The sequence below is a fragment of the Botrytis sinoallii genome (genome assembly GCF_014898435.1).
Source record: "Botrytis sinoallii strain Bc 23 chromosome Unknown BSIN_026, whole genome shotgun sequence".
NCBI classification, from domain to species: domain Eukaryota; kingdom Fungi; phylum Ascomycota; class Leotiomycetes; order Helotiales; family Sclerotiniaceae; genus Botrytis; species Botrytis sinoallii.
The window spans coordinates 478,892-500,946 of NW_024066053.1; the positions used below are offsets into that span (position 1 = coordinate 478,892).

A 22,055-nucleotide genomic window follows, 5' to 3' on the forward strand; every position below is an offset into this window, starting at 1 on the left:
TAGTGATATATCAGTTCTCAGTCAGGACGCCGTCAAGACACGACTAATCAACTCTGCATTACCCTATCATAATAATGAATCTCTCGAACACTAGGTTTTCCTTCCACTCTAGACTTTATCCTTCCAGATATACCAAGTGCACACCGTACATAAAAGTAGGTATCACACCCCTACCAAGCTCCCACACTAAAGAAGTAAAGAAGCTCAGAACTTGGTCTCGGGTCCACCACAAATCGAGCCGAGCGAGGGCACGTAGAATTCTTCATATGAACAATCCCAAAGAGGAATGACATGAGCAACGTACCCATATGATTCGAGCCAGGAAGTCTCGAATTATGTTTTCTCGGGCACTTTCCACCCTATCAGCATGCAATGCACGCGCAGGGAATGTCCTAAAGTATCACGAAGGGGAGGGATCTGGAATGAGATTTTTTGATCATTATGATCTATGGAGATATATCAAGACTGGGAAGGAAACTAAGTGCTAAGTAGATAACTACTGCACTGTACTTTATTTTCGCATTCGTGAGATTGGATTTCTAATATGCATGCGTATACTTTCCATTCTTAGTATCAGTATCTGTATCAGTGTGGTCTTTTTTTTTTTTTTTTTTTGCACGTTTGGTTTATCTTATCTTACGATTCTTACATACCTGCCTACTTTGTTTGTTCGGTGTGATTATCGAGCTTGATCTTGAGATCAGCTGGTTGGCGACAAATCGACGGAGTGTGACGAGAGCAGAACCGCAAATATGTCGAAGATCGCAGGGGATGGAGTCGCATTATTTTGGACCTCGATTTTGTTGCTGGCGTTGTGCTGGATTACTTTTTCCATGCGTGCGGGTGTGAGGTTGTGGAGGAAAATTTGGGGATTGGATGATATTGTTATGTCGATTGGTTTGGTATGTTTTCTTTTGTGTTCCCTTTCTTGACTTCTTCAAAAAGTGGGTGTGTTTGGGGAGAGAATTTGATGCTAATACGGTAATGGATGAGTAGTTGCTATTTACTGTCACGAGTAGTCTGTGTATTGTGTGCAGTTTCTATGGAAGTGGCCAGAAGGCTAAATACTTGAGTGCGCATGATATTGCGAGGGGGACCAAGGTATTTACTATTTATTATTTTCTCTGAGGATCAAGTTTCAAGATTTCTACCATACTGATAATTCCATAGCTCTTCTTCATTGCTGAATTCTTCTACGCTACTGGTGCTGTAGCTATCAAATGCAGTATTGCTGTAACTCTCCTCCGTATCGCTGATACCCGTCGTCGCTATGTTTATACCGTCTGGGGTATTATGATCATGACCGCTATCTCTGCCCTTATTTTCATGATAGGCATTGCGAATATATGTCATCCGATTAATACGCTATGGGGAGAATCAAATGGCGTGTGTAATTTGCAACTGAACAGTGATGTTAGTTTGTTCTTTTCGGCCGTGGAAATCGCAACGGATTGGGCATTAGCGATTCTGCCGGCGGTATTGTTGAGGAATATTCAGATGAAGAGTAGAGTCAAGGTGTCGGTGGCTTGTATTTTGGGATTGGCTGCTTTGTGAGTTCTCTTGGTTTCTTGGGTATTTTGAAGATGGCTTGAGACTAATTCATCTTCAGTGCAAGCTGTGCAACAATCGTTCGACTTCGCTACCTATCACTCTACAGTGATTCCTCCGAATTCATGTTCGGTACCGGTCGCATAGGACTCTGGTCCGTCATCGAAGAAGCAATGGGAATCTTCGCCGGATCTCTCCCTGCCCTTCGTCCTCTCTTATCCCTTCCCTTCCTCAATCTCAGTACTACCGGAAATTCCAACAATCCCACATCAGGAAAGAATGGAAATGTACCGCGCACTCAACACGGAACAGGGAAGAGATCGGATATCAATCTGGATACATTCGTTCAACTAGGGGATTCGGATATTGAAAAAGATGATGGGGAAAGTCAGAAACATATTTTGAAAGAGACAAAGGTTACTGTGACGAGCGCTAATAGGCATTCTGCGCCAGGAGAATGGGAACAGAGTCAGATTTTGGGGTGGAAAGGAAATAGGAATTCGCAGAGAAATATTCAATAGGGACTACGCTATACCGATCCGTTGTTTTCGAATGACGTAAATTCTCGGCTCGGAGTCAAACGATGAAGGGGCTTCAAAAAGGAGGAAAAATATACACAGAAAAGTATACGAAAATTTTGTACGATATATGGATATGATACCAGGGTGAGATATGGCTGTTCTACTTACGATGTTGAGTATGAACACGTATCAAGAATTACCCCCGCCGGCGTCACATCTTGGGGTTTTTAGAACATCTTGAGGAATTGGATCTACACAGAACAGAAGGGCTGGATACCAGGAACACGTTCGGTTGGCCATTTAATTTGGTTGAGAGCGTCGAATATTGATAGATCGAAATTGTGTTTTGCCTATATATATAACGGGTTTAAGTTCTGATACCATTGAGATTATGATTATAATGAAGTTTAATTTAAAACAAAGGATCTTCTTGTTGATTGTAGGATGTAGTTGATCAATCAATGTCTTTGATCTCGGTACATTTAAGTCGTGGTTTCCTTGTGGCTATGAAACTTTCCGATTGAGCGGGTGTGGCTCTTGTGGCTCGTGAGGTTTATCATGCGCCACAGATGATCACACATCACATGATAGCTAGCTAGACCCTACCTACCAGTATATCATCCATGGATACTCTCAGTAGTACATTCAGTCAGTTAATCAATTCCACATCTATCGCTGTCCAAGACAATAAGCAAAAGTATATCTTCAAATTTTCAAAGTCTGTATTCTCAAGTTTATCGCTTCATATCGTACTGCCAATCAATAAAATGCCTTTTCACCCACTCTCTTGCTGGCACCACTGGACGTCATAAAACTTAAGCTCACCCGGCTCGGCTCACTGAGCAGGTGCTATCCACCGCCTATCTGCCAAGTAAAGAAATCCAAATAGGCTTGATAGAAAGCAAATCTTGGAAGTGGATGCACATGGCACAGAACGCGAATTGGCAAAACCAACAACTTCCGAGTAAACACATCAATGCGATAAGTCATTTTCCTCTCGAAGCAAATTGTTTTGACGCCATTGGGTTGTCATTCTGGGAAAGGAAATAGCAATTGAGACGGGAGCTATTGCAATTCATTGCATGCAAAATGGTTCAATGGAGAAAGCTCTTTGGTTTGGATGGAAGGTTGGTGAACCCCGCGATATATGATAGCTTGGAGGAATGAGCTATCAATGGTGTGGATAACGCAATTGATACTGATACTCTGATGAATAGCGCAGATCAACATCTTTGGCGCGATGAGGCTCGTCGTCGTAAGTCTTTCTTCTCTTTTGCTTGTATTCCCTCGAGTCGCATAACGAATTGCGCATTTGTACAAGTTACAGCTCACAAAAACCATCAACTAACATCTCTCAGTTCTTCCTTCCTATCGCGACGATGAACTACCCAGCGCAATTCCTCCTCTTGAAGTAACTAAAACTGCCCTTCGTCTCCGCTACCTCATTGAAGAAGCTGTACCATGCGAACTCGAAGAAGCAAATATCGTATGCGCACATTCGAAAATCGTAACTAGGAAGGTTATTGCAGCCGCAAAGGAGGCAGGAGGAAAAGATTATGGTGCTTGTGTAGTATATGCATTGTTGGTCTGTAAGAGATGGTTCAAGAAACAGGCAATGTTGGAACTTTGGGATGCGGATTTACATAATGTGAGAGCGGTGGCTTGTGAGGTTATTGCGAAACAATTGTGAGTCTTCAACTTCTATGTTTTGTATTCGGAATCGGAATCGGAATAGGAAGTGATTGAGGGAAGTAAGAGACTGACATATGACTAGAATCGAAACGGAAGAAGATCAAGATTATCTTTTACAAAATGTGTTGTTGAAAAGATATTCGGTATTGGTCGATGGAGAGCAAACTGCACCTGCGAATGTCATCGAAAGAGCAGTAGATCTCCATGCTCTACGTGTTACCGGTTCTTCGGGATATCAGAAATGCGTCAATTATCTCTGGAGAGGATGGCTCGTACAAGATGAGAACGATCCTTCTCAATTCGTCGACTATAAGAAAAAGGACAATACATATTACTGGACTCACGTTGATCCAGATCGCATGCGCGCACCCATATACCAAAACGCTACTCAGATTATCTTCTCATTAATCTATTTGGCTTTGTATACGGGTGCTATTAACACAGTCAATCCAAGTGGAGATTTGGATATTGTGGAAATCATCCTTTACATCTTCACAGCTGGTTTCATATGTGATGAAGCCAGCAAATTTTGGAAGGTTGGAAGATATTATATTGGATTCTGGAATGTCTTCAATGTGATTCTTTATGCCCTTCTAACGACAAGTTTGATTACGAGAATTATTGCTCTTGGTCACCCGCTGCAAGATGATGATGGGAAGAGAGGAAAGTTCAATGAGCTTAGTTATAACTTCTTGGGTATGTTTAGTTTACACTTTGTTCAATGGCTGAAAATTACTAACATTTATAGCTTTCTCTGCACCAATGTTCTGGATGAGATTATTACTTTACCTCGATTCCATTCGCTTCTTTGGAGCTATGCTTGTCGTTATCAAAGTAATGATGAAAGAATCTCTCATCTTCTTCGCCCTTTTATTCGTCATCATCATTGGTTTCTTACAAGCATTCATCGGTATGGACATGGCCGATTCTAATGTCGACTCCGCTACATTCATCCTTCAAGCAATGGCCAACGCTGTCATGCAATCACCAGATTTCTCCGGTTTTGACAACTTCGCTCCACCTTTCGGAATTATCCTTTATTATATCTTCACATTCCTTATCATGGTAGTTCTTCTCAATATTCTCATTGCGCTTTACAACTCTGCTTATGAGGATATTACGGATAATGCCATTGATGAATATATGGCACTCTTCTCTCAGAAGACCATGCAATTCGTCAGAGCCCCAGATGAGAATGTCTTCATCGCACCAACTAATCTGATTGAAATCTTCTTCCTCATTCTTCCTTGCGAATGGTGGATGCCAAGGAAACAATATGCTAAACTTAATGATTATGTTATGGCAGTCATCTATTCTCCATTGCTGTTAATAGCAGCTTGGTTTGAACAAAGAAGCGCCGTAAGAGTCAAGGGAAATAGACAGAGAGGTGATGATGATGATGATACAGTGGAGGAGTGGGAACAATTGAATGGTGAAGTGGATTTCGAAGGAGAGGGCTGGGAAAAGAGAGTCAAGGGCGTTGTACCAAATGTGGAGAGTGATGAGGCGACTTGTGAAGTAAGAGAGTTGAGGAAGGAAGTTGGAGAACTCAAGGAGTTGCTATTGAAGTTGGTGGGAGAGAGGGAAGGTGGAAGCGGTAAAGGGAAGGGCAAGAAGAAGTAGACGAAGTAGTTATAATCAGGGACAGTGCGGTATAAAGGGGTTATTGGCTGCAGAGGAATACGAAATGTCATCGTTGTTTGTGAATGAGAAAATTGCTTAAGGGGAGAGATGGCGGATCATTCTTGGTAATGAATGGAAATAGTAGTAAGGAATGGAAAGTGGGAAGTGGAATTGAAGGCATTACTGGGCTGGGCGATTATAGGTGGAAAAGCAGGCGGTGTATTTAATGACCTTTTTATTGATACCAATATGAAATTTTAGCATTGTAAGATTTTCATGGCTGTGTATTTGCTTCTTGGCTTGTTTGCTTGTTTGCTTATATCTATATGGATTTGATTATTACGATGTAAAGAGGTTGATTTATTAGTATACAATTCTACTCAAGACATGATGCGTATTGGCAAGTACCTAGCATCTTCAAGAACATCGAGAAAAGCCCGCATATTTTTTCATATGATATTTTATGTATTACATTCATCTATTGAGGTTTCCTCACTAAATTAATATACCTAGCTAATACTAATGATTATTATTTATCCATATCAAGAAGCTGAGAGAAAATCTCCCGAACAACTGATCGCGAGCGATATTACTTCTTGTTTGTGATCTGAGTAGCTAGCTAGGTAGGTATATGGAGCTTGAGCGGATTTGTATTTTGTATTTTGTGATTTGTGTGGTTGTTTGTGGGAGGTGAGGTGAGGTGATGGGTGGGTATGGATGTATTTTTTTATTATTCTGTGTGCTGTGTTCTGTGTTCTGTATTCCTAAATCAGACTCATCCCATGTGTGCACACATCGGGGTTTTTATTTGTTATGGCAAAATTGTGATTCTCAGTATGGTATATGTGAAAGTGGGATTGGGATTGGGATTGGGATTGGGATTGGGATTGGGATTGGGATTGGGATTGGGATTGGGATTGGGAGTTTTAGGGGGGGTTATACATGAATCTGTTTGACGAGGGTCTCTAAAAGACACTCTAGCATTCTATCTGAGGATTCTCTTGTAAGATTACTTAATTCCTAAGGGTTGGGATTGAATTTAATATTTCACATAAATAGGTACTACAATAAACCCAATTCCAGCCCAAGGAGTCTGATAGATTAGGAAGATATTCGATCGTAAGATTGGATATATGCGTCGTGTTTTTATATAAACGGGTATTTAGCAAGCGAGAAACATCGTGAAGAGAACCCTGAGTGAAATCCTAGAAATAACTCCATTCGGTGTCGATTTCACGTTTACACTATAATCTAGTGGAATCTCACTTCCATTTCCATTTCCATTTCCATTTACATACCCTACTTCCCCCCTCCCAAACTAACCCTCAAATCCGTCTCCCTCAAAAGCCACACCACCGCTCCTCCCGGTCCCGCAAAAACACTAATCCCCAAACTCCAAATCCATAACTCGCTAACCTCTCTCCATGTAACAGGTTCTCTTGACTTGATATTAAAAGCCATAGCCCATATCAACGCGGCGCTCGATCCGATATATTGATCATATTGCAAGAAGTGATGGATTGCCATTGCCATGGATCCCATCTGTCTCTGTGGCCAAAAAGGTGGAGGGATGAAGACTCGAGTGAATGTTAAGAGGGAATGATGGGGGGGGAGAGAAGAAAAGGGGGAAGAGATAGTTGCAGGTTATGAGTGTGAGAGGGAGCAGATGACAAAATGTGGATACTATGAGTGTGAAATTGTAAGTTTGGTGGAGGAGATTGGTTTGTTGAATTGGGGTTGGTGAGCGCAGATGAGTATTTTTACTTTAGTTCTTAGGTAGTGAAGATATTAGAGGATGAAGCGCACGATTTTGGGGTTGGAAAATGAATTGGGGATACGTGATTCCGAAAAGAAGTTGACATGTAGAAATCCAAGCAGGAAACCCCGCCAAAGACCCCCAAAGCACTGTTTGATGACTGTCGAGCGGAAGGGTAAAGATATCAATATCGATGGGATAATGTATCCGATACATATAGATACTGGTAATGTTGCCAAGGCAGTTGTTTTCCGAATTGTGATTTCTCTAGTCCTATTCTTACCACCTGCAGCAGTGGTATGAGAAGAAGCGAGATGAATACAACAATAAATCGGCATGATGAATCCATATCCCAAAATTTGCATCGCGAGTCCCCAAGGAAGAAAACTATCAACTAGGTAGTTAGACCATATCTGATCAGATGGATGTCATCACTCAAAACAGAAAATTAAACGCACAAAGCAAAGACGGTTCCTCGATTCCCCTCTCTCACACTTTCAACCATGATAATAGTGATCACAGAAACAAGCTGTCTGGTAAACTGAAACGCATACAGAGAAAGCTGAGGAGCAGAACCATCTGTAATATTCGCAAACATGACGCCAGCAAGTGTGAGCAATTTGTCTATGGGAGTAATCCCGCAGAACTGTGTAAGAATGGGATTGTTGGAGCCGGGAAGGACATAGGGTCCTTGGTTGTAGAGGTGGAGCAATGCGGATACATAGCCGTTTTGGTATATGGCGATGAACATTGCGTGGATGCCGAGGATGTGGATGATTGAGAGGATTGCTATGGATATTCTGTTTGTCAAGGTTTGGGATTTTGGAGATTGGGGAATGTTAGGCAGAGGGGTGTGAGGTGTGGGAGGTGTGAAATATGTGAAGTGTGTGGAATTAGATTGATAACTGTAGACGAGTGGTTGTACTTGATCACAACCACGAAAGGAAATATCATATCCTGGACTGAAAGTCGATAACGGAGTAAGATCTATTCTTGCTAAGTCATCGAAAACACGTTTTATTCTTTTAATGATAAAGTGGATGTACCAAACCACTCCACTGGGTGTTAACACTCGTGATGAATAACACAGACGTAATACGAGACCTCAAAAGCTACGCGACTTAAATCGATTCTAATAATCTATACGCATGATGGATACTATCAAAATTTCACAAGTTCAATATCACCGGGAAAAGTAGTATTGAAGTTTGCTTAGTTATTGAACGGATCTTGATGGATCTTCACTGAAAAGCTAGACTGTATCCCAAAATGTTGTGCTAGACTTTTCATACTGTGGGACTAGACATCATGAATCAGAGGTAGATAGAATTTTGAGTGGTCTTTATTAAAAAGAAAAAAGCTCTGCTGTAAGTGCTATTTGCATCAGTGACCTGGATCCCCATTCTGTATAGCACTAGGAAGGCATTTTGTGAGGAGACAATTGGCAAATTGAGGACCAATTCAACTGGAAAGAAAGGTTGAGTAAACATCTAAGAGAATCCGTAGTGTAGAAGGTTCTCACACACGCAAACGAATATATCAATACCACAGTCGGCAAAGATAATCGTCTCAAGTACCTAGTAAGTCCCAAACATAACAAATGATTGAACACATCGTTAAGCAAATTGTCTAGCGATTGTAATTTTGCGCAAGAAGCAAATCGCTAGAAGTGCTACCTAGTTTCCGAAGAACTATCTATCGAGCCTGGATGTTCGAATGGGGAGATGGCGAGTTTGGCTTGATAGAGGAGTATAGGAGATCATTTCTGCGTTACACTTGGGAAGAATGTGGTGGGTATCACGTTGGTATCTTAGGGTGGGACATTGATCTTCTGAGCGAACTGATAGTAAGTATATTGACGATCTCGAGGCAGTACCGTACCTGCAGGAGTGAGAGCCCGATCTCTGAATTCTTTAGGAAACAGGCACAAGAGAACCATCATCCTGAGAGGTTCTCATGGATGGATACATTTGTTTTTCTGATAGAAGGAACCATGGATTTCGATATCATTGAGATGTTGACGTGATGACGGATGTGGAACGAAAAGTCACCAATAGACCGACCAGAAACAAGCGTGCAGAGGGTTTCAAGATGCATGGTATGAAGTGGAATTGTTTTATCTTGTAATCTCAAGCCATGGCAATACGTCGTGAAACCCTAGACATTGATATATTTACTTTCAACAGACTCTCAGCGGCTTCATGTCACTATGGTCAAAAAGTAAATACTAGTTACCAGTTATCTCAACCTTGTTGTTGAAATACCCATGGTCTCATCTCATAACCACGTGGACAAGTCCCATTATAGAAGTTCTGCAAATATCCACAATCTCACTATCTGTTCAAGCGGGACATTCATCATAAAACAAGACAAAATATATCAAGAGGTATAAACATAGTTTCCAATCCACAAATCCAAACTCCAGTCCTATATACATGATTCACTTTTATCTTCTACCCCTCCACTGATAATACCACCGCCCGAGAAAATAATATGTATAAACACAAACAGCAACTTATTCTGAGCACCGGTAATGATCTATGTGAGAATTATCCGCTGCGCTTCAGCATACTGTGGTATCTTGAATGACAAAGAAAGCGTAACAGATTTAGTTCTTTGCTTCTTGAGCAAGTTGTTCGCCGAACATGCTCTGTACTAATTCTCCACCTCTGATGGCGAGAATAGAAAGGAGGGAATCGGATAACTGGGGTTCTGTTAGTATTTATTCGTATTTCTAGGGGAGGAAAGAAACTTACTCCGTGCGTCGACTCATTGCAACCCTGCAGCCAGAGTCCTGCACCATTTTGTACCTTTCCATCTACTACCTTAACTCTATAATCTCTGGTTACTCCCCACTTGCCCTTTACTGGTCCATTTTCTCCCTTAACATCACTCCCCTCGCCTGTGGCAAGTTCCTCGCACCCTCGGAGAATCTCAACATGTGCATCTCTTCTATAACCAGTAGCAGTGAAAATATAATCAACATCCAACTCCTCTTCTTCCTTTTCAGCCCCCTCCTCCGTAACAATCTTCAGTCTCAAAGAATCATTAGAAGGAGAAGGTGTAGCTGTGATTACTCTTCTGTTTACAACGATAGCTGCCCGGGGAGTAGCACCAGTGCGCTCGCACTTGATACGTTGAATGTAGAGTTTGTCATAGAGATGCTCGAGGAGCTCGAGACGGACAACGCCATAGTTTGTGGCGCGGTCAAGGACAATACCCGCGGCACGGAGGTTGGAGGGACGGTTGTAGTGAGGGGTTACGCGGTCGGGGTCGAAAATTTCGTTTACACTGCGAGTCTTAGTTTTATATCTATTGATGACGGGAAAGGAAGAAAACTTACAAAGGACTATCATCACTAGGTCTCAAACTCTGACCCTTAACAATCAACTTAACAGTCACACCGGTCTCCTCTCCAAAACGTTCCCATAAATCATTGTAGATTTCCGCAGCACTTTGTCCACTACCAATAACCGCAAACCTCAATGGCTTTCTAGTCTCCTTTTGCAACTTCTCAATCTTTCCAATGCTAGTAGCGTATAGCGAGGAGTGCAATACACATGGCTTATTTTGCAAAACAGGAGGAATAATAGCCTTTCCACCAACAGCAATGACAACATTCTTCGCTGCGTGGGTGACTGTCTCCCCGGAAGACGAGGAAGAAGAAATAGTAAAGCCAGGGATCTTTCCATCTTCAGCCGAAGGCGATGAAGGAACAACTGACTCTACATTTGCACCATATTTCACACAACCTTGCTTCTCAAAATGGCTAGCGCACCAACGCAAGTAATCCTCGTATTCCATACGAGAAGGTAAGAACGTGCTCAAATTGATAAAGGTATTCAAGCGTCCCTTGGAATGCAAATAGTTGATAAAGGTAAACTTGGATCGGGGATCACGGGGTGTAGCCAAATCTTTCAAGAATGAGATTTGCATGCGAGCACCGGGGATTTGCATACCGGCGTGCCATGCGAACTCGGATTGCTTCTCGAGGAAAAGAACCTTTGGTGGGGGTAATGAGGATTTGGAGTAAGCGTCGTGGAGAGCGATGGCAATGGCAAGGGAGGCTGGGCCGAACCCGACACAGATTAAGTCGAGGGTTTCGGTTGAGGAGTTGCTGGTAAGAATTTCTTCTGGGGAGAGGGAGAGGTTGTTCATCTTCAGAGAAGACATGAGTTTCTCGCCATTGATGGCAACTGGACGAAGTCCCTCGGGCGAGTTACCCGTGCTGATTGCTGAAGGAGCCATTTTTCTATTTTCGATTCGAGGACAACTGTAAGATTGTATATGAATGTAACGTGATCAAAACTACTGATCAAGTGATTTTATATGAATGTTGATTTTCCAAAACTTCCGAGAGTAATCCGAATATGCTTTTATTCAGATCTCCTCAACGATTGGTATTGACCAAAAAACCAACACCGAAAGAATATTCTTTTTCTCTTAAATAATGCTACTCCAGATACCAAAAAATGTACTTTCCCAAGAGATACAATGATACCTCTACCACAAAAATCTGCTTTGCAATCCGAGGATTCTGATTGGAGACTCGATATTCCTTCGAAGCCTCGTGTAACTGCCGTTGAATACAAGTGTGAACTTGCCGTGCGTCCGATAGTCTTAAAGCTGTAACGGATTGGTACAAAGCCGTAAGTATTAGAAAGTACCACTGGTTTGGCGGTAACTGCGTTTGGTGGTGTTTTGGGGGAAGGAGTATGTCGGTTAAGAAGTTCAATTGGTTGATTGACGAATTGAACTAATTTGTACAGCCCAAGATGGTCGATAATTGATAAAGTGTATATCGATGACGGAATGACCAAGATAAGAGTAATGTTTAAGGTAGGAGGACTTATTTGGAATATCTAAAAGGATAATTGTAGTTGAAGGAGGGAGGCTTTGAATTATTGTCGAATAAACAGACGGTCGACCGATTTAAAAATAAAATCAAGAAATGGTTCGATATGTGATCTCGATAATGCAGAGGGAAAAGGGTGAACAATAAAGCCTAACTGGTAAAAGTAGATGACAGAACTGACTCAAAAGAAAGAAGAGTCCAGATACTTATTGTGAAGGATGTATGTATCTCTCAGTCAATAGAAAAATGCAAATGGGATATATCTGAAGTATTGTGTAATAGAATCTCGAACCATTAATTCAGTTACCTGAGCAAGAACATGGGGGACATCAACAATAAAATCACAGAACATGTATGCCAAGATTTCTCATTGTCATTGATAGGTATAGTGGCAGGTTAGCATATGTGTATTTTGATTCCAGACATGGACCTTTTCCTGTTTATTATGGGGCAGCCAAAGATCATTCATGGATGACGAGAATGATGTTGTAGGGATGGCGAATATGAATGGTGTCAACGAGGATATGGAAGGTAGATTTGTGCACGAAGTATGAGTAGAATGGACTGACTTGGCCGATTTTTGACATGATATGATATGTACATCGTCTGATTTTCTTGATATGCACATCGGACATGCTTCCCTCTTTGAATGCTACATTGTAGATGTCTTTTACTTCTTGATATTATAGGTTAGTCTTCTCGATTGCGTCGCTAGAGTTGTGTGAATGGATAGATCGTAGCTATGGATACTCGAGTAATCCTACCGGTAAATATCCACTAAAGCTACTCCAGTCTCCAACAAGCTGTCAGTGACCTCTCTGTCACCACGCGCTTACATTCTTCCGGCATGAAAAGGTCGTATGTAGCATGTGAACGTGTGTGCGGGGTGCTCGTAGTAGCTTCTTCCAGTAGTAGATGGCGACATGACTTTTTCGTTAAGAGGACAAACTAATGAACAATTCACCTCGGAGACAACTTTTGTATTTTCTCCACTTAGTTGCCAAGAGAAATTATCAGATCCGTCCCGAAATTTGTAAAGGCATGACGGATAAATGCGGAGCAGGGGAGGGAAGGAGGGAAAGGGTTGAAAAAAGCTCAATAGATACATACCAAGGTTCGAGCTACGGAGCAATGGTACAGTGATACATACTTTTTCAACACGTTGAAACTTTCTTGAAGAATCCCTTTCATTCTCCACTCACCGACATCGGTCCACATTGTTTCGTACTCGTTATCAGATCCTTTGCTCCAACTAGATGCTCCACTGCATTCAATCTAACTGGCCAATTTCAGGAACTAGCGATGAAAATTTTTTATCAGATGAAAAAGATAATCATAATCCCTGTTGATCTCTACTTTTTCCGGCCTCTGGTAAATGATACTAAAAGAGTGAGATGCAGCTTATATAGTCACCATGCAGATCTCCTAGATTCAAATAGGCATGTCCGAAGCGATGGGAAACCTTGCTCGCTCTGGATAACTAAGATTTTCCAGGGCTTTAACTCGATATGGATGAAAGTGGAAAGAACTTCTGTCGTCCTAGATTTCGTAATGTGGGATGATGCAGGTTGGGCTCGACTTGAGATGCGTAACCTCAAAGGGAGAAATGATGCAGTGGGGTCACCACGTAAGGAAAACCAAATCTACTCGGTACCGGAGAATCAGATGGCAAAAAGGAATGGCCAATTTGTGAAGTGGATTAGAGCCCTGCATTATATTATTAACGTTTGTACCGAAGTGCCGACCTTGGGAGGTATCAGCGGCGGTGTAATGATTGGTGTGGATAATTTGGAGATATCGAAAACATGGCATCATATTGTTGTGTAACTCGTGTTGGAATAGACGATGCGGGATAAGGATTGTTACGACTATACGAGATTCAATAATATGTGAACAAGTTTGTTTGCCTGGTCGGAAGGAGACACGAGCACTGATTCACTAACGATTGGTATATAAATAAATGCAAATCTATACTAAATCCGTGTCTTGACGTTTCGACTCCTGCATTATCTTCTTATCTATAAGTCGTTGAGGGTTAAATAAACGTCGTGTCAGCTGTCCCTGATTCATGCCATGTTCTGTACCACCGCTTAAATTTCCACCTATCCATGGTAACGGAATCATAGTATTGTACAATTGGATATGAAAAGCATATCCAACGCTATGCTATAGAAGTAAAATGAACAACATAACTCACATCAACCCAAATCCTGCGCTCTGATCATTTCTTCATAGATACCGCCACCATTCATCAATTGCTCGTGCTTCCCTTCTTCCACTATTTTGCCACAATCGAAAACTAAGATGCGATCCGCATTTTGTACACTGGTAAGACGATGTGCAATCATGATCGTAGTTCGTTTACGAGAGACAGTTTTGATTGCTTCTTGTATCTGAGCTTCAGAATGCGAGTCTGTAGTATGTTAGTGTTTGATCTCTTGGCCAACAAAATAAAGTCCTTTACCAAGAGCTGAAGTGGCTTCATCAAGCAACAGAATCTCTGGGTCGCGAATATATGCTCGGGCTATTGCAACTCGTTGCTTCTGCCCCCCAGACAGTTGAGAACCATTTATACCGCATTGTCTGAAATTGTTAGCAACCTTGTGAAGTCTGAAAAGAATATACATACGTCTCATAACCATCGGGTAACCCGTTGATAAAGTCATGAATCCCGACAGCTTTACAAGCAGCTGTGATTTCCTCCATTGTCGCAGTATGACCTGGCCGAACCCCTAACCCAACATTGAACGCCACACTACCCGAAAACAAATCAGGATCTTGAGATACGAGACTGAGTCGAGCTCGATGTTGAGACACAGGAACTTCCCGGATATCTAGGCCATCAAGAAGAATTGCACCAGATGTTGGATCGTAGAATCGCTCTATTAATGAGATGGTTGATGTTTTTCCAGCTCCTGATTTTCCTACTAAAGCAACCGTCTCGCCAGCTTGTACGGTAAAGTTCAGGTTGGTGAATATGGGATTATCGGCGCGAGATTTGTAAGCGAGACCAACATTTCTAAACTCGATTGTACCAGAAGGAATGGGAGAAGTGTCATTCAAGGTACCGTCTGGAGAATTAGTCGCAGGGGCCGAGTCGTTAGTAAGGTCAATAGTTGGTTTCTCATCGTGCAATTTAAAGACTCGAGATGCGGCGCCCTTTGCCCTCCCAATATCTGGTGCTAGACTGAATAATTGGCCTGCGGCTTGAGCCGAATAAAGTATAGCGGGGAGAACAATAAAAAATTGACGAGATGAATAATAGCCCTCTCTCACTTGCTTGGCTCCCCACCAATAAGCAAGAGCATATATGAAATATCTGTAAGCTGATTAGCCATTTGCCTCGCTACACAACGAGGATACTTACGTGATTGCTAGCGCAAATGCAAGAAGTATATTGCCAAGCGCCGTGTTCCTAGAAGTCTGCTTTCGATGTTTGTTGACTGCGGCCTTGAACTTCGATGAAGTTTCTCGTTCTATTCCGAGTGCAGAAATGGTGCGAATTGCCCCACAAGCCTCAGTTGCAAATGCGGAAGCGTCGACATATGCTGCTTGGTTCTTTGCCTCTATTTGAGCTAATACGCGTATCCGAAAGTATCCCGCAAGGAGAATCACTGGCGAAGTACCCAAAAGAACAATCGCGATTTTCCAAGCCACAGCATGTGCTAAGATAGCCCCACCGACGACCGAGACAAAACCGGATATCATAGTTCCGATGATTACACCCGAAAGTCCACTCAAGTGGCCGGAATCCATGTTCATAACAGAGATAAGGGCAGAAGTAGATCGGCCTGACATTGAAAACCATTCCATATCTTGTCTTAATATGGTTCGGAGGGATAGATCTCGAGTTCTCATGATTAAGGTTTCGGAAACAATTCCAAAGCAGGACCCGGAAGTTGTGTAGCCGAGAAGTGCAACGATTGCAACAATGAAGAACATTAAACAGAAAAAATCTACCTGAGAAGACGAGACAGAGCCGCTGAGTAAAGAAACCAAGTTACCGAAGATAATGGATTCGCCAATTACCAGACCTCCCGTTGCAGCACAAGCCACAAATGCAAGTAGAGCAAAGGGAATCTCAGATTTTGTTAAAGCAAAACAGCGCCGAATTATTGCAAACGATCCGAGAGATTTTGAAAATTTAGAAGCACTCTCTTCAGGTGAGTCTTGTACAGAATCATTCTCATGATCAGAAAACCCGTCAGATGAGGTGGATGGTTTTTCGATGGTTGGAAGTTCGAAGGATTCAACGTGTTGGCTTTTGTGAGAAGAATTTAGTCTTTGTGCTTCGATCAATTGACGATAAGCACCCTCAGGCTTTGACGTTAGGAAATCGTGACTTCCCTGTTCAAGAACTAGACCTTTGCCCATAACGATGATATTATCAGCAGCTTTCACTGATGCAAGACGATGAGCGACCATTACGGTAGTCCGCTTACTCGAGGATCTTGCTATTGCAAGAGAGCTCAAGATAGCCGCTTCGCTGATCGTATCAAGTGCACTAGTAGCTTCATCTAGTATCAAGAGAGGAGGGTCACCAACTAAGGCCCTAGCAAGGCATAGTCGCTGTTTCTGACCACCAGAAAGCCTCGTACCGGATGGCTCACCAAGCCAAGTATCCAATCCATCTGGTAGCAGTTCAATGAATTGCCAAGCATCGGAAGCCTTCGCAGCATCTATGCACTTCTCTCTCATCTGCTCCTCTTCCAGAGCAATTCCTTTGTAGCCATATCTGATATTATCATAAATGGTTCCCGAAAAGACTGCTGGATCTTGGTCAACCAAGGCCATATTCTCGCGGAGACTAGCTAAATTGTATTCAGGTATTGCGTGGCCGTTAACTCGAACAGAGCCCTGTAATGGGTCATAAAGTCTGAAGAGAAGCGAAGTGATGGTGGATTTGCCACTTCCAGATGCGCCTACAATGCCTACAGAAGTTCCAGTTCTAATTTCTATATTGACTGAATCCAAAACGGTTTCGAGTGGGCGTGCTGGATAAGAAAAGCTGACATCGTCAAATGTAATGCTTCCTCCTGTATCTAGTGTCTCGCTATCACAGCTAATTCCTTCTTCGGAGTATACATCGATTGGTATGCTGGGATAGTCTATAAGACTGAATATTCGCTGCCCGGCGGAAGCGGCGTTTGCGAAGGATTGAACAAATGGGCCTGCTGCTCCGATCACAAATGAAGCGTCAAGTATTAGAAAGACAATGGCATACACAGTTCCTGCGCTGCCAGACGAGCCTGAGTTGATTATCTTGGAGCCTTGCCAAAATGCTAAAGCATTTGCTGAAAACCTTTATATTGTTAGCATTGTAAAACAGATAAGATTCCGACAGTCCAAACTGAATATGGCTTCAAATATTCGAAAGCGGTAAAATATTCAGAGTGAATTCGCCCTTTCAAACTAGTCGAAACTTCTAACGAGACTCAAAATTGAAACCTTGTGATTATCAGACTGCAGTGCGGACCATTGGAAGCCATGAAAATGGGGCTAAAAATAGCATAACCTACGCAATAAAAAATACACTGCCAAGCATCAGTGCACCCGTCACAGCCTTTTTTGCCCCGTATCTCATTGCAATAACTAGATTATTGTGATGAGAATTTGTTAAAGCATCAAAGGCATCAAAAGCTTGAACCACTTGTACTGCCTTCACAGCCCCTTCAGCAATTGAGTTTGCGATTGTATTACTCTCTGCCGCGGCCTTGGCGTATTTATTCAATGTGGTGGTACCAATGACAACAACCAGTGTCATAGAGGGAATTACCGCAGCAAAAAGAATCCCGGTGAGACGAGCGTTGAGAACAAACCCTACTATGAATGCTACAATAAAATAACTGCAAGATTGCAGAAATAGGCCCACTTTCTCAGCTGTACCAGCTTGGACTGTTTGTGCGTCTACAGTCAGACGACTGGTAATCTTGAAATGGTTAACTTTAGTCTTCTTACCGGATACGTGGTCTTACATCTGGACATTGAGTCTCATAGTATGTCTGATCAAGTCCCAAAGCTCTGTCGACCATCTGTATCCGTAAACCTCGCGATACTCTATCGCCAACGATTCCCCAGCAAAATGCCCAGCCCCATGTTACTATGAAATATGCGCACGCTGTATGGTTAGCAATTGCTTTGAGATTTTGAAAGATTTAAACTCTAACCAACAGCAACCAATTGATAGACTCGGGAAACAACTTCCTCCTCGGAAGGCGGAAAGACATCAATGATGCGCGCAAATATGATACCGATTATAGGAAGAGCTGTGATACCGAAAAGTTTCGTCAGAATTGAACTACACAGACAATGAAGATATACTGACGTGCCCCAGCAGCGATTGCAAATAGTAATCCACAAAATAAGATGAACCGAGACTGAAGGTCGTCCAAAGGTCTGAAAAGAGCGACATAAGAGGATCCACGCCCTCCTGATCTGAGTGAGATCCACGATCGTTTGACTAGGTTGGCATTGTTGGCATTGCTCCCATCTTCTGTGCTTCGGGACATAGTCTCCGTCATTTAAAGATGGTATATGCAGGTTATATCTCCCCAAAAATGACGATTGTGCAGCGGCCAAAGCCCGAAGCGGCAGAAGTATCCTAATTCTCCCTAAGTCGAGACCGCCTTGTTTCTATCACATACACCGTAGATGTCTTCATATGAGATTCATCTGCTGGTTTGCGTACCCAGAAATTCAATTTTGGTTAGAACGTGTGATGATCGAATCAGCGAAGAGATAATGAGCAACAACGACGTCAAGTGATAGCCGAGTAATATTGTCGTGATCACTATAAAACAAAAGTGGTTGATGAAGTAAAGGGACTACCTTTGCCACTGAGATGATTCTGCTAAGAGAAGAAGGAAATGGAGTATGGAAAAAAGTTGATTGCATCGGCATTGAAAACTTCGCATCATTATTTAGCCTCAATCTTACTAAAGGAGTTGTTTCCCCTGAGGTAGAATCCACAAATCATGGAGGATTAAAAATATGAAATATAAAATATACCAAGATCGCAAGGTATGCAATGAAAGCAGCAAAAGTCGCACAAGTCAATGGACAATACATAATTCGCCACCAAGATAGCATAGAATCTAAGCATCATCTCATGATTTACCTAGCATGATAAATCCCAAGACTGATATTGATTTGACATGTTCAGTGACATTCCACTGATTCCAAAAAGAGCACTTTGAAAGAGTTCCGGATTCCATTGCATCCGAAAATGGCTTTTCCCAACTTTGGCTCTTTTTGGCTCAGATTCTAATAGTGTGAAGCCATCGGCTTGATCAGCAAATGGGTCGTAACTTTAGCACTGGCTAGAAATGTCGTATGTCATGATTAGCTGCAACGCTTGAGATAATATGGAGTAGTGCCAGTTTTTGAAGATATTGTCAAGTAAGATCTACACTCGTACATGAAAGCAGATTCAATATTGGTACTCCATTTGCTCCGAAGATCGGTTTCTGCGGATCAGATTAGATGGAAAATTTGCATCTGATAAGATTAAAAACCTGTAAGCATTCAACAAGCATCAAAGACCCCACCAATTTCACCACCCTTGTTTGGAACCTGTAGCTCGAGCCTCGTACAGTAAGTATGACCGACTGCTGCTGACCAGGGTTATTGCATTATTAGCTGAGAAAAACTTGAAATCATGCATTGATAAAGTGGGTGGATGCGGTTCCAGTGTGTCCAATGTAATCAAGCCCCTTGTTCGCCATATACCAGGTGACTGGCCGGCAGTTCAACGGATATTCAAGCCTGTGAGTATCGAGAGGATGTAAAAGCAGAAGAAGCCTCCAGAGGCCAGTAATACGGTACAATCAATGATGGCTCGAATTCGTGTGCTCCTGGATGTGGACGAGGTTGTTGTGGTGCGGACAGTAACAAGTGAGGTTCTTCTCTAGAAGCAGCTACATGATTAGAAGATGACATAATAATGAGGCTGCCCCTCGTTTCACGTGACTTATAGATCTCTCTCGATTCGCAAATCAGGTATGTTTGAGGCAAGGGGCGTGCCCCAGTCCTTTTAGTATATATGATGTGCGCCTCGATAGTTAAGAAGATTACCAGATGAAGCGTAGCATGATAAATTATTCATATACTAATAAACCTAACATGGATGTCCGACGCAGACATAAAATGAAAAACACGTGATCTTTCAATAAACCCAGATCTTTTCCGCCTATAGCGCGAATGGTACATGTTCCCTCTATCCGCCTCGCCAAGGATTGAGAGTACGAATCGTACTCTCGGTTGGGTTGCTTGCACTCCTCACCTAGAAACAGATGACGCTATCAATTTTGCCTATTTTTTCCCAATCTCTCTAGCAGATGGCGCGTATTTCGAGTCGCCTTACCTCTTCCTTCCTTACTACCTAGCTAGGTACTTCCATATACCATCTGTTTTGTTCCTATCACCTCTGAGCATTCACGCATGGAATACAGCATCTATCCACTTTTACCTTTTATCTCCGTTAATAGTAATACAGTGGCACCACCAATTCGTTCAATCAACCAATCCTGCCTTCTCTAATGGTCATCATTCAGATCTCCTGCTCTATGACTAATTCAATGTTAATACAAATCAATCATCTTTGCTCTTTCTATGGTAGGTTTCTCAACCCACGTGAATAACACAAGAGCTCGTTGTAGTTAATACACCATTGTTACAATCACTGTCCGGCATGAGGAAGAAATACAAATACCCCCAGCAGTGACCTGACATTCAAATAATCTTCTGTAGCAACAGGACATATAAAACGAACATATGCACTTACAACAGTCCAGATTATGAGGATCGACCTGCATGATCCAAAATGGATACAAAGATTTCGAGTTTGAATGACCCGCCAAGACTTTTGTCTGGGCCACAACTTCTACATGATTTGATCCGATGGGATGAATACGAAAATTCGTGTGCAATTGACTTCACTAGTCACGACAGACGAGAGAGGTACCGTTATCGAGATATACAAGCTTGTGTAACGTCTCTCGTTACACGAATCCAATCAACGATCAAAGGTCATCAAACATCTCAACAGCAGCACATCGTCCCAATATTACTACCACAATGTCCTGGGTTATACATCTCTCAACTTGCAATCTTACAGTCGGGAGGGGCCTTTTGCCCTATCAACCTCGATGCGCCGAGAGATAGGATACGATTTGTTGTGGGCGACGTTTCTGCGAGCATTATAATCACGACACCGGAGTTTCGAGACTCGGTTTCTTGGGAAAATGGTCCCAGAGTTATTGTCGTCGACGAGTTCCCCATAATTCCCACGGAACTAGAAGAAGCAAATGAATCACGTGAACCCACCAACAACGATCTTGCATATGTTATGTACACTTCTGGTTCAAGCGGAACCCCAAAAGGAGTTACAGTCAGTCACCTAGCTGCTTCACAGTCTCTTTTAGCTCACGAGAGTCTTATTCCCAATTTTGAACGATTTCTCCAGTTTGCTGCACCATCTTTCGATGTCTCTGTATTCGAGATCTTCTTCCCTCTGACTAGAGGTCAAACATTGGTTGGATGTGATCGTAGTCAGCTACTTAACGATTTACCAGGCATGATCAACAAGTTAGAAATTGATGCTGCCGAACTTACTCCAACCGTTGTGGGTGCTTTATTACAGAAAAGAGCCTATGTTCCCAAGTTGAGATTGCTGATGACGATTGGTGAGATGATGACGAGGCCAATCGTGGAAGAATTTGGTGGATCTGATACGAAAGAGAGCCTTCTTTATGGAATGTACGGACCGACTGAAGCAGCAATTCATTGCACGATTCACCCCAAAATGGAAGCAAGTGCTAAACCGGGCAACATTGGAGTACCCTTTGAGACAGTATCTGCGTTCATAGCGGAAGCGGCCTCTGGGTCTGGAAATGAGCAGGATCTCGAATTTCTCCCCCAGGGCGAGCTAGGAGAGCTTATTTTGGGTGGCCCGCAACTAGCAAATGGCTATCTTAACAGGGAAGAGCAGAACAGAGCTGCTTTTGTGACAGTGGCAGACAAAAAAATACTATAGAACTGGTGATAAAGGTCGAATTCTTGA

At 42.5% G+C, this 22,055-nt stretch overlaps 5 protein-coding genes across 5 annotated transcripts; 3 read left to right on the plus strand and 2 right to left on the minus strand.

The window, feature by feature from the left end:
• Window positions 1-598: 598 nt before the first annotated feature.
• EAF02_010644 (uncharacterized protein) lies at window positions 599-2,536 on the plus strand. The gene is made up of 4 exons (XM_038906692.1): window positions 599-902; window positions 997-1,101; window positions 1,171-1,550; window positions 1,610-2,536. The coding sequence occupies exons 1-4, from the start codon at window positions 753-755 to the stop codon at window positions 2,067-2,069; spliced, it is 1,095 nt and encodes a 364-aa protein (XP_038753562.1). The 5' UTR covers window positions 599-752; the 3' UTR covers window positions 2,070-2,536.
• A 622-nt stretch (window positions 2,537-3,158) lies between these two features.
• On the plus strand, window positions 3,159-5,384 carry EAF02_010645 (uncharacterized protein; the record flags this gene model as incomplete). Its single annotated transcript, XM_038906693.1, has 5 exons — window positions 3,159-3,196; window positions 3,287-3,324; window positions 3,428-3,755; window positions 3,844-4,457; window positions 4,510-5,384. The coding sequence occupies 5 exons, from the start codon at window positions 3,159-3,161 to the stop codon at window positions 5,382-5,384; spliced, it is 1,893 nt and encodes a 630-aa protein (XP_038753563.1).
• Window positions 5,385-9,748: 4,364 nt separating this feature from the next.
• On the minus strand, window positions 9,749-11,388 carry EAF02_010646 (uncharacterized protein; the record flags this gene model as incomplete). Its single annotated transcript, XM_038906694.1, has 3 exons — window positions 9,749-9,844; window positions 9,897-10,431; window positions 10,484-11,388. The coding sequence occupies 3 exons, from the start codon at window positions 11,386-11,388 to the stop codon at window positions 9,749-9,751; spliced, it is 1,536 nt and encodes a 511-aa protein (XP_038753564.1).
• Window positions 11,389-13,945: 2,557 nt separating this feature from the next.
• EAF02_010647 (uncharacterized protein) lies at window positions 13,946-19,215 on the minus strand. Its single transcript, XM_038906695.1, has 8 exons — window positions 18,321-19,215; window positions 18,163-18,261; window positions 17,971-18,113; window positions 17,515-17,924; window positions 15,363-17,297; window positions 14,625-15,314; window positions 14,460-14,578; window positions 13,946-14,408 (listed from the first exon to the last, which is right to left on the minus strand). Exons 1-8 carry the CDS (start codon window positions 18,514-18,516, stop codon window positions 14,194-14,196), a joined length of 3,807 nt encoding a protein of 1,268 aa, XP_038753565.1. The 5' UTR covers window positions 18,517-19,215; the 3' UTR covers window positions 13,946-14,193.
• A 1,601-nt stretch (window positions 19,216-20,816) lies between these two features.
• EAF02_010648 (uncharacterized protein) lies at window positions 20,817-22,028 on the plus strand (the record flags this gene model as incomplete). Its single annotated transcript, XM_038906696.1, has 1 exon — window positions 20,817-22,028. The coding sequence occupies one exon, from the start codon at window positions 20,817-20,819 to the stop codon at window positions 22,026-22,028; it is 1,212 nt and encodes a 403-aa protein (XP_038753566.1).
• Between the last annotated feature and the right edge of the window lie 27 nt (window positions 22,029-22,055).

What these genes read in the sequence shown, in the direction of transcription:
- EAF02_010644 (XM_038906692.1), top strand. Translation starts at nt 753, where the DNA reads ATGTCGAAGATCGCAGGGGATGGAGTCGCATTATTTTGGACCTCGATT. An exon ending in TTGTTATGTCGATTGGTTTG is followed by an intron (nt 903 to 996) that starts GTATGTTTTCTT and finishes ATGGATGAGTAG; the next exon opens with TTGCTATTTACTGTCACGAG. An exon ending in ATATTGCGAGGGGGACCAAG is followed by an intron (nt 1,102 to 1,170) that starts GTATTTACTATT and finishes ATAATTCCATAG; the next exon opens with CTCTTCTTCATTGCTGAATT.
- EAF02_010647 (XM_038906695.1), bottom strand. Translation starts at nt 18,516, where the DNA reads ATGACGGAGACTATGTCCCGAAGCACAGAAGATGGGAGCAATGCCAAC. An exon ending in GGCAGTGTATTTTTTATTGC is followed by an intron (nt 17,298 to 17,514) that starts GTAGGTTATGCT and finishes AACAATATAAAG; the next exon opens with GTTTTCAGCAAATGCTTTAG. An exon ending in GCATTTGCGCTAGCAATCAC is followed by an intron (nt 15,315 to 15,362) that starts GTAAGTATCCTC and finishes ATCAGCTTACAG; the next exon opens with ATATTTCATATATGCTCTTG.